The 12,288-nt window shown below is 40.6% G+C and overlaps 1 protein-coding gene across 1 annotated transcript in view; it reads left to right on the forward strand.

Moving 5' to 3' along the window:
* The window catches only part of SPON1 (spondin 1), a 256,888-nt gene that overhangs the window by 58,242 nt on the left and 186,358 nt on the right, over positions 1 to 12,288 (forward strand). The window contains exon 3 of the mRNA XM_054724749.1: positions 8,910 to 9,043. Within this exon, the coding sequence (XP_054580724.1) occupies positions 8,910 to 9,043 (134 nt within the window). The remainder of the gene's footprint in view (positions 1 to 8,909; positions 9,044 to 12,288) is intronic.

A 12,288-nucleotide genomic window follows, 5' to 3' on the forward strand; every position in this document is an offset into this window, starting at 1 on the left:
AGGCAGAAAGGCAGGGACTCAGCTCTGGTATGGATTCAGTCTTGATTATGGAAACAATAAAAAGCTGTGGAATTGTTCTAAAAAGGGAGATATTCTAGTTATGTTTGTGTTTTTAAAAGATGGCTTTGGCTTACAGTGTAGAGAACAAACTGAAGAAAGGCAAGAGAGGATGTACAGAGACTAGTTAGGATAATTTTATATTGTTTGAGATTTAAAATGATGTAGCTTCATCTAGGGTTGTAGTAGGGATGGTAGCAGAAATTCAAGAGCTATTTGGAAGGTAAAATGGAAGCATTTGGAAATAGAGGGATGAGCCAAGGATGATGTCCAACATTTCTGACATGTACAATTGGAATAGGACCAGGTTAGAGGGAAGATCGTTAAGTTAGTTCTTGAAAAGGTGGATTTGAGGTGTTTTGATCCAAGAGGAAATGCAAGTAGAATATAGAAGGTTGGAGATACATGCCTGGAGCTCAGAGAAGCAGCCAAGACTAGAAATATAAATTTGTGAATTATCTACACAGAGGTAGTAATTAAAGCATGATCCGAATGAGATCACCTTTAGAGAAAGAATAAAATCAGGCCCTGGCTGGTTTGGCTCAGTGGAGAGACCATTAGCCTGAGGATTGAAGGGTCTCAGGTTCAATTCCAGTCAAAGGCACATGCCCAGGTTGCAGGCTCGATCCCCAGTAGGGGGTGAGCAGGAGGCAACCAATCAATGATTCTCTTTCATCATTGATGTTTCTATCTTTCTCTCCCTCACCCTTCCTCTCTGAAATCAATAAAAATATATTTAAAAAAAAATAAAGTCAGAACAAGAGAGGGTTCAGGACTGAGATTTGAGAAATTTCCAATTTAAAAGCCAAGAGAGTAGGATGAGCAGACAAAGAAAGTGGAGAAAGAGTGAACAAGAAAGTTGAAGTGGGGAGAAGAGCAGCAAGAAGCCATGGCACAGAAACCAAGGCAGAAGAATATTTCAAGAACAAAGATTACATAGTACCTAATGGGTTAACCTTTTGCACTCGGATGTCGAGTGTGACGGTTATTGAATGTATCAATAATTTGAAATATAAAAAAATCCAAATAAATAAGTTTGTATGAAAAGAGACTCCAGTTTTTTATTCTACTGCTGCGCTTTGTAAAATCTGGGGTATTTAAAAAATTAAATCCCGAGTAGAATAAAGGAATCGAGAAAAAAGCAAGTGAGTGCAAAGGGTTAAGCATTGCAAAAGCCAGGCGTTAGCTCCTGGCCAGTGTGGCTCAGTGGTTGAGCGTCAATGTATGTATGGACCAGGAAGTCATGGTTCAATTCCTGGTTGTGGCATATGCCTGGGCTTGTTCCCCAGTAGGGGGCATGCAGGAGGCAGCTGATCAATGATCCTCTCTCATCATTGATGTTTCTATCTCTCTCTCCCTCTGACTTTCTCTCTCTGAAGTCAATGAAAAAATATATATTTTTAAAAAGCCAGGGGTCACCTTAGCTAGAGCTGTTTGGATAGTGCGATGTATCTGCAAACCTTGGCATTGGATTGAAAATGAGTGGGAGGTGACATGAAGACAGTAAATATAGCCAACTCCTTCAAGTAATTTCATTATGAAGACAGTAAATATAGCCAACTCCTTCAAGTAATTTCATTATGATGGAGAGATGAGAGATAACACCATAATCAGAAGGGGATGAGGGTTAACTGAGTGTCTCTCAATTTTTAAGTGGAGAGGCTCAAATGTGCTTAAAAGACTAATGGGAATGATTGAGTTGGGGCAAAAGTTGAATCTGGAGGGGAGAAAAAGAGTAATTGTTAGAGTCAGGAAGAAGGGATGGGACCAAAGCAGAGATGTAAAAAAAAGTATGGCCCCTCTGTTATAACAGGAATAAATAAGGTCAGGGTGGATGCAGATGGGAAAATGAGGGACTTTATGTCTGATAACCTCTGGTTTTGTTTGTTTGTTTCCTGTAAAGTAAGAGGCAAAGTAATACAATAAGAGGTTTGGGAAGAGTTGAAATCATCATTGTCAAGAGTGGGAAAGTGACAGGGCAGACTTGAGGCTAGGAGTCAATTAATATAGGAGATAATTGACCTTATCACAGGCTTTGTCCAGCAGCCCTGTGCTGCACAAGTGTGAGAAGGTCATCTAGGATTGGGATTTTGTCAGAAGAGAAAATGACAGAGGTAAGGGAGCTTCTAAAAATAAAGAGCCACAAACAAATAACACAATGTTGATAAAGAAGAGCAAGGAAGAGGGACTTCTCCTTCTAGATATTAAAATATATTACACTCGCAGGAACAACATGAGTGTTTAGGAACCTGGTACACAATTACATTGAACATACTGTATGTTCCATTTGCGTGGGAAAGTCTCAGTTTTGCCTGTTGTCCCAGAACAACCTACATATATAAAGAGGTAATATACAAACTAGCTGGGACGCCATAATAGTCACGACCTGCTCAGGAGGAAGCTGCGCGCAGATGGGTGGGAGGGGACTGCATGCGCAGTGAGGGAAGCCACAAATGGCACAGGCCCGGAGACAGAGGGGCCTGCCCAAGCTGCTGCGACACGGCTGGAGCAGGCCCAGAGTGGACACACACAGGGGGGACTGCCCAAGCCACCGTGGTGCGGCTGGAGCAGGCTTGGAGCAGACACACACAGTGGGGTCTACCAGCTGCGGCACGCCAACAGTCCTGCCTCTGCATGTGAGCTGCAGAGGAAACACCTTTTCTGACCGCTCACTGGCTAAGCTCCCTGTACGCCACCACTCGTAGTGTTCTTGGTAACTTGGGTAATAAGAATCCAAGAAGGTGATCTAGGGTTTTTCCACCTCACTTCTGGAGGAAAAAACGAAGATCTGCTGCTGGAGGGGCTAAGAAACGTCATATCCTGCCCTAGCCGGTTTGGCTCAGTGGATAGAGCCTTGGTCTGCAGACCGAAGGGTCCAGGTTCGATTCTGGTCAAGGGCATGTACCTAGGTTGCAGGCTCCTCCCTGGCCGGGGCCCAGGTCAGGGCTCATGCAGGAGGCAACCAATTAAAGTGTCCCTCTCACATTGATGTTTCTCTCTGTCTTTCCCTCTCTCTTCCGCTCTCTAAAAATCAATGGGAAAATATCCTCAGGTGAGGATAAAAAGAAAGAAATGTCATATCCTATGAAAGAGACATCTTGAAAATGCCTAAAGAAAGTTGTCATTTTTTTCTGGTGAAGGAACTGGAGTCTGTGTTGATGAAATCACCTTGGCAACTGTGGCAGCTGGCAGTGGCAGCAGCAGCGGGGTGATGGGGGTGGTGCCTTCTCCTGATCAGCCTGGTCGCCTCCCGCAGAGGGAGGCCAGACTACAGCTTAGGTCCGCTCCCAAGGGGGAGCGGGCCTAAGCCATCAGTAGGACATCCCCTGAGGGCTTCTGGACTATGAGAGGGGGCAGGCTGGGCTGAGGGACTCCCTCCCGCAAATTTTGTGCACTGGGCCTCTAGTTATTAATAACAGACTTTTCCATCCTTGTTTGACAATAAATTGTATCATCACTCTATATAAGAAAGAGGTCGCATCACAAAAAGGTGGGGGAAAGATGGGTTGACTCTAGTATTAAAAGCAGCTCACAGTATGGGCTTTTGGGACCCCATCCCATGTATAAGGGGCTTGGAAGTTGTCCCTCCATCTTAACAAGTATAAAGCCAAACAGACTGGAAAAATCAACTCTTTAACATCTATCATAGGGAGAGACGATAGGAAGGTACAGAGAATCACAACTTATCAGACCAGAAACCTCCACAGACCAGGGGAGGTAGCCTAAACTGTAATTGATAGATTGCTAAGGCTCAGTATGGACAATTCTGAGAGCTAAAATCTCCAGGGGCATCCAGCTGGTGAATTCAGGGAGGGGAAAAAAACTTTTGTGAGTTTTACCTCCAGGAGCTCCATCATGTCTGCCCTCACGGTGAATATCAGAGAAAAATTCCCTTGCACTTCTGACGGGGGAGGGGGGGCGGGGGGGAATGAATCATTTTTAATATGTCAGAGCATTCTGTTCTCAACAAGGCCTGCCCTTAATTGATCGAACAGATAGCAGTTTGTTCAAAACAACAACAATGTATTCCGTTTCATATACGTATAGCTATAGATATGCTTATGCAGGCTTATGTATAAGGACTGTTTTATCAGGGCCTAACCTACGGGAGGGGCAGGGGAGGAAACACACAATCCCAGCCCTCCAGCCACCCTGTCTCATCTAAGGAGTAGGGGGAAACTGAGAAGCACCTGTGATGTTCACAGTGCAGGAGCTCAAGTCACCAAAAGACTGAGACCTAAAAATAGGACCATAGAAGTCTTCCCTCACGCCTCATACACACCTCACCACCACAATACTAAAGGTCTATTTATCTCAGTTCCTTTACCCAGTACATCATGTCCCGCTTTCAACAAACAACTAAAAGGTCTACCCCAAAGCAAAAAACACTGTTTGAAGAGACAGAGAAAGTATCAGCACCAGACATAGCAGGGTGTTGGAGTTATCTGACTAGGAATTTAAAACAGCCATGATTCATATGCCAAGGGCGCTAGTGGATAAAGTAGACTGCATGCAAGAACAGATGGGTGATGTAAGCACAGAGATGGAAACTCTAAGGGAAAAAAAAAAACAACAAAAAGAAATGCTAGAGATAAAAAACCTTGGAACAGATATGAAGAATGCCTTTGATGGGCTTATTAGCAGACTGGACACAGCCGAGGAATCTCTGGGCTTGAGGATATATCAACAGAAACCTCAAAAACTGTAAAGCAAAGGGAACAAAGACTGAGAAACAAACAAACACAGATCAGAATATCCAAGGATTGTTGGACAGCTACAAAAGGTATAACATACATGTAATATGAATACCAGGAGAAGAAAGAGAGAATAGAATGGAAGAAGTATTTGAAACAATAACAACTGAGAATTTCCACAACTTAATATCAGACAACAAACCAAAAATCCAAGAAGCTCAGAAACATCAAGAAAGAGAAGTGTCACAAACACTACATCTAGGTATATCACTTTTATTCTACAGAAAATCAGAGATAAGAAAAAAAATCCTAAAAGAAGCCAGAGGGGGAATAAAACACCTTATCTATAAAGGAACAAAGATAAGAATTATATCAAACTTTTCTTCAGAAACTATGCAAACAAAAAAAGATTTGAGTGAAATATATAAAGTGTTGAGAAAAAAAGAACCACTACCTTAGAATTCTGAATCCTGCAAAATTATTCTTCAAAAGTGAAGAAGAAATACTTTCTCAGCCAAAAAAAAAATAGAGGGAATCTGCCACCAGTATACCTGCCTTGCAAGAAATGTTTAAAAAGTTATTTAGTGAGAAGGAAAATAATATAGGTCAGAAACTCGGATCTTCACAAAGAAAGGAAGAACATCAAAGAAGGAATAAGTGAAGGTAAAATGAAAAGTTTTATTTTTTTCTTATTCTTAATTGATCAAACAGATAATAGTTTGTTCAAAACAACAACAATGTATTCAGTTTCATATACTTATAGCTATAAATATGCTTATGCATGCTTATGTATAAGTGAAATAAATGACAAAAATACAATGAACAAGATAGAGAAATTAAGAATATTTTATATTATAAGGGGTTTGCACTATCTGTGAAGCAATATAGTATCATTTGAAAGTAACTTGGGTTGGTTATAAATTTATGTTATAAGGCAAATTCTAGGACAACCACTAAAAAAGGCAAAAGAAAAAATATGATCGATATGCTTAGAAAAGAGAGAAAAATATAAAATGCTCAGTTAAAACCACAGAAGGCAGATAATGTGTGGGAGACAAAAATAGGAACAAAGAACCAGGGCAACAAATAGAAAATAATAACAAATATGGCAAATATTAGTCCAACTATTATTAATAATTACGTCAAATATCAATGGTCTAAATACACCAATTAAAAGACAGATTTTCAGAGTGAATAAAAAAACAAAACCCAACTGCGTGTTGTTTACAAGAAACTCACTTTAACTATAAAGACATGTGCCCTGGCCAGTTTGGATCGATGATTAGAGTGTTGGTTTGAGGACTGAAAGGTCACGGGTTTGTTTCCCAGTCAAAGACATGTACCTCAGTCACAGGTTCCCCAGCCCTGGCAGGGGCTCATGTGGGAGGCAACCAATCTGTATGTCTTGTTCACATTGATATTTATGTCACTCTTTCTCCTGCTCCTCTCTCCCACTCTCTCTAGAAATCAATGGGAAAAATATCCTTGGGTGAGGATTAAAAAATAATAAATAAATAAATAAATAAATAAATAAATAAATAAATAAATGACACATATAGATTAAAAGTAGAATGATGAAGAAAGATATACTATGCTAACACTAATCAAAAGAAAACAGGAATAGCTATATTAATTTCAGACAGAGCACACTTCAGAGCAAGGACATTTACTAGGGATAAAAAGAGAATTACATAATGATAAGGGGGGTCAATACTTGAAGAAGACATAACAATCCTTAATATGTATGTGCCTAACAACTGGTATCAAAATACGTGAGGTGCAAACTGGTAGAAATGCAAGGAGAAATAAATGAATCCACTATTATAGTTGGAGACTTCAACACCCCTATCAGAAATGGACAGATCCAGCTGGCAGACTATCCATAAAGACATACTTGAACTCAACCATACCATCAATCAACTGGATATAACTGACATCTATAGACTACTTCATCCAACAATAGTAGATTACACATTCTTCTAAAGCTCATATGGAACATTCACCAACATAGACCACATTCTGGTCCATAAACCATACCTTAAGTTTAAAAGAATGGGAAGCATACAATGACTACTCTCAGGCCACCCTGATATTAAACTAGAAATCAATAACAGAAATTCTGTTAAATGAAGAATTTAAAGATAAGATGAACCTCTGAGTGACAGAAAGATATTTGTAAATGATGAAGGATTCGTATCTAGAAAGTCCTACAAATCAGCAAAAAAAAAAAAAAAAAGATAGGAAAATCCACTGACAGCGATTTTAAGTAGACAGTTCACAGGAGATACCCGATAAAATTGTGGAGATGTTCAAATGTGCTAGTCTTACATTAAAACAAGATACTAATTTACATCTATTAAATTAGAAATTATTAGAAAGTCAAGCAATCACAGTACTGGCAAGGATGTGGGGAAATGGGAACACTAATGTATAGCTAATGAAGAAAGGTAGGCATAGTCGTTCTGCAGAACAATCTGGCAGTAGCTAGTGAAATTAATATTATATCCACAACCCAACAGCCCAGCAATCCCACCACATGGTTTATATTGCTGAGACACTCCCCATGTGCGTTCACAAGCAGAGCAGCATGAGGACCCATTGCAGCGATGTTCATGGAGGCAAAGAGCTGGCAGTCAGCTAAGTGCTCCTCCCTGGGAGAGTGGATGGATAAAATGTGGTCTATGCATGTAATGGCACACTAGGCAACAGAACCAATGAATTACATTCAAATATAGTAACACAGACATATCCCAAAAGCATAAGGTTAAGTGAAATTAAAAAAAAACACCCTTAAAATACAAAACAATTCTTTGTAACTTCAAGTAACTAACACACACACACACACACACACACACACACACACACACACTCAGAAGGACATATATTAAATATTTAGGAGTAAGTGTTAAATAGAGGAGGGAAATGGGAGCAGGGTAAAGAATACAGAGATAAACAAATGTAATAGACAACTGCCTTGGCTTTGTCCAGTGAAGAAAATATATGATGAATTAAAGAGTTTGAGTGCCTTTTTTTTTTTTTTACCTGTTGTGCTAAAAAGAGGATTTTTAAAAAAATGCAAAACAAGTACAATATGGGTTTAATAATTTTATTAGGTTATATTTGAAGATTAAATGAGTAATTCAGATAAGCACTTAGTTTCGTGCTTGGCACGTACTCAACACTCAATAAATGTTGTCCATTAATGTTATTAACACTCCTCATGACATAGCAGCCAACTGAAGTTGGCACTTAAGACCTATTGGATTTCGATGATTCCCCAAAAGATCCATAGTCTATGGTTCTACTAAAATGAATAGGCAAGTACTGGCAGCAGACCCGGAAGCAAGCAGGAGAAATGCTGAAAGCAGCCTTGGGGAATGGGAATGGCTACCAGCTTTATTCGCAGTGCCATTGGAAACCTTGATGGTTAACTTGGGACAATACTAGTCTAATGTACAAGTTAAGAAAGTAGAGAGCCCTGGCCTGGTGGCTCAGTTGGTTGGAGTGTCCTCCTGTAACACCAAAAGTTTGCAGGTTTGATCCTTGGTCAGGGCTCCTACAGGAGGCAGCCAATTGATGTTTCTCTCTCTCCCCAGTTTTTTTCTCTCTCCCTTCCCCCTTCCTTTCTCTCTAAAATCAATTTTAAAAAAGAAACAAAGTAGAGACTCCACAGGAAAACAGTGCTGTGAAGCTGGGGGACTTTATGTAATTTGTGATACTTCTCCAAAGGGGTGTTTTCTTATAACACTTTAATTTCAAGTTATAAAATTGTAGTTGTGTTACAACTAGCCCTATAGTGAGTGTTTGCTTTGGATTTTCTCTTCCCCATCCTCTTCTTCCTTCCCTGAAGTGGGACACAGCTTACCTTAGTGAAATGAGCAAGATCATCCCCTAGTGGCCTGATCCTAAAAGTGCTGACCCAAGATCCTGGTCCTGGAGAGCCTAGAACATATGCCAAATCCTTGCCTTCTTGTTAATTCAACAAGCAGTGACTGGGACTCTACGCCAGGCACTACTCTGGTGTCTGGGGATCAAGTGCTGCTAACACAAAATGACAGGTTTAAACATAAAATTAAGGAAGTGTCAACTCAGAAACATAAGAGCCTTCCCAAAACGAAGCACATTTTAATGTGTTTATTTTCCGCTGTTTTTCCATAGATCATAGATGAAGAAGAAACACAGTTTATGAGTAACTGCCCTGTCGCGGTCACGGAAAGCACCCCACGGAGGAGGACACGGATCCAGGTGTTCTGGATAGCACCGCCAGCAGGAACGGGCTGTGTCATTCTAAAGTAAGTGAGCATGGAATTCTCCTAACACTTCACTCCCCTCCCCTGTGGTCCACCAAAGACTTCATGGTGTAGTTGCAGAAAGAAAAGTGGCTTTGCTGGACCATCGGGCAAGTTGCATCATTTCTCTGTCCTCAGTTATCTCCACTCAAAAATGGGACTGTAGGCCATCATTGGTAAAGTGCTGTAAGAGAATCATTTGCCGAAATCTTGATTGTCATCTAATACAGTGATTCTCCTGGCCACTCTCTATCTTCCTAGAGATAATGCTACTATGGCTGGTCAAGAAAAATTATGAACCAGGTGAGGATAATCTTTGACTTTCTCCATCTGGAATTTAATATCTAGTAATCTTAATCTGTGCCAGGCTGACCTGAGACCCCACTGTAACCTCCATTAGCCTCTGGCTCTGCTTTATGATCCTATGTTTTACCTTCTTCCATCAAAATTGCCCTCTTGTGCCACTTCCTAGGGGACCTCCTGGTTTTCCTTTTGATAAGTTACAATAAATGTTAAGAAGTATTAACCAGCTAATAGTTTTCCCCTGAAAGATGGATAATGCTATCTCAAAACTGTGTCTCTAAAATTGTATGCCATGGAATGGTGTTCAGGGAGATGTAAATAGGTGGGCAAGAAATCAACTTCTGTGGTTAAACAAGTTTGAAAAAGGCTGTGTTTTGTATCTTCTTCTTGCAGATTCATAGCATATGTTATCATATTGAAGGTTTTACGAAATCCTGCTAAAACGAAATCTGTTTAACTTGGTTTCACCCAGCATTCCCCAAACTTACTTGACGCAAAGCTCCTTGTCTACTGAGACACCTACTGACATTCACCAGTTTTGGAAACTGGGAATGACTTATTTTAAATAGATTTACAGAATGTATAGAGTGATGGTGAGAATTTTAGGAATTCAGATATACAATAGTCATGGTTAGATGAGAAAGGCTTCAATTCCAATATCTGAGAAGTCTTTCCCAGGGAGGTAGGGGCTGGGACCTTCCCAACCATCTTCCTCTTCTTTAAACCACCCAAGGCCTTATTCATGTATTTGGTTTATTTGTCTGCCTCTCCGGTATGTGGACATTTCAACAGAATTACAATTGTAGTTAACTCCAGGCCAGCCCCCAGGAGAGGCTGATAAGGAGGGCTTTCACCTCCCCACTCCAATCCCTGCAGTTTCCGGACTCAGCTGGGCCTGACTTATGGGAAAAACACACAGAGATCTCTGGAACCCTCTGAACCCTGTCCAGACTCAGCCCTCTCTTTTGCTGCCCTGTCTGGGCATCATTTGTTTCTTTTTTAGTTTAATGCAAGCTGAGCATCCTTCCTCAGATTCCTTGAGAAGTTTGGTTCTTGGCATTAACTACACTGGTGATTTGAAAAAAAATAAATAAATTAGCAGTAGGACTTTAGCTCTTGGTGTGAATTTACATTGGAGATTTGTTTTTAAAAATAACAACTGGAGAACTTTTAAAATGAAATTTTATATATAAACTTAATATATAACATATATCTAGTACCTAGTAGAAATGTGGGAGAAGACCTTGTGGAAATAAAGAGACCACTGAAATGAAAGCACGCAGAATCTATTTATTCAGAGCTTTCTGTATATCAAGGGAGTCAGCCATTATCATCACTAGCATTTGGCAGAGACTCAAAGGCAGCAGAGGAGTGGAAAAGCTTTAGAGTAAAAAGAGGGAAGACTGTAGTTATGTTCTGGTCGGAGGTTGTTGGCATGGGGAAGCTGGAAGGGGATAGATAGCTTGCTAGAAGTGGGAGAGCTAGAAGTAAGCCTCTTATGCAGTTGGTTTGGAGAGTGCATTTGGCTTTATTTGGTTGATCATGACTTAAAAATAGAGGAGGCAGTGGAGCGGGGTTGTGGGGGGGGGGGAGGGGGAGGAGGGTTAGCGAAGTTGGCAGTCATTGACCAAGTCCTAAACATTCTGGGCTGATAGCTTCAGAGGTTGTGATTTGGCTTCCCAGGCCAGTTGCTGCAAAGGTTGGGGCCAGATTTCTATTATGATTGTCATATATGGTCTGCCCTTTGTCCACCAGTACCAGTATGTCCAATCTCTCAGCCTGAACACGGGGTCTCAGTTTGGCTTTCTAGCTCCCACACCCCTGCCCATGGTGTCCCTATCCCTCTGCAGGGCCTGGGGCTCTGAAGAAGAAAGTTGGAAAACATCAGATCTATGTGATGAGTCTTCCCACTCTAAAAACTTTAATCTCTCTCACCTAGATCTCTGGTTTTCTATGATTTCTTGTTCTCACAAACCAGAGCATTTGATCTAACAATGAACATATGTGGACATACATTTATTTATTACCAGTTAAGCAATGTGGCTTGTGCATTCACTCATTCTTTCAGCAAATGTAACTGAGCTTGTATCTGCATAGGCATGATATGTATAGGCAACTGACGTATGTTCTTGGCCTTGAGGTTCACATGAGCCAAATGCAGGAGAGAGCAAAGGTCACCCAATGCTTTCTCTGTATCAGGAACACAGCTGCATATCTCACAGGCTTTATCTACATTAATCTTCACAACAACTCCCCCATTTTACAAATGAAGAGTCAAGTTTCAGGGAATTGGACAAATTTCTTTTTTAAATTTTTATTCATTGATTTTAGAGAGAGATGAAGGGAGGGGAGGGAGAGAGAAATAGAGAGAGAAACAGAGAGGAAACATCAATTTGTTGTTCCACTTCTTTTTTTAAAAATATATTTTATTGATTTTTTACAGAGAGGAAGGGAGAGGGATAGAGAGTCAGAAACATCGAGAAACATTGATCAGCTGCCTCCTGCACGCCCCCTAATGGGGATGTGCCGCAACCAAGGTATATGCCCTTGACCGGAATCGAACCTGGGACCTTTCAGTCTGCAGGCTGAACCAGCCAGGGCTGTTGTTCCACTTCTTTATGCATTCACTGTTTGTATGTGCCCTGACCAGAGATTGAACCCACAATCTTGGCTTATCAGGACGACACTCTAACCAACTGAGCTACCTGGCCAGGGCTAGACAAGTTTCTTGAAGTCACACATCCATATAACTCTAAAATCCCATGTTCTTCCTTTTCTTTTGAAGGGATTAATACAAACTAAATGTATTCACTGAAGGAATAATAGTTTTTTAGATCAGATGTACATACATTTACATTGTAACATTTCAAATAATACAGAAAATAGTGAAATACAGAAAACAGAAAAAGTGAAAAAAAACCCTGACATTGCCCCTAATGAATCTC

The sequence above is a fragment of the Eptesicus fuscus genome, chromosome 13, assembly GCF_027574615.1.
Source record: "Eptesicus fuscus isolate TK198812 chromosome 13, DD_ASM_mEF_20220401, whole genome shotgun sequence".
In the NCBI taxonomy this organism is placed as follows: Eukaryota; Metazoa; Chordata; class Mammalia; order Chiroptera; family Vespertilionidae; genus Eptesicus; species Eptesicus fuscus.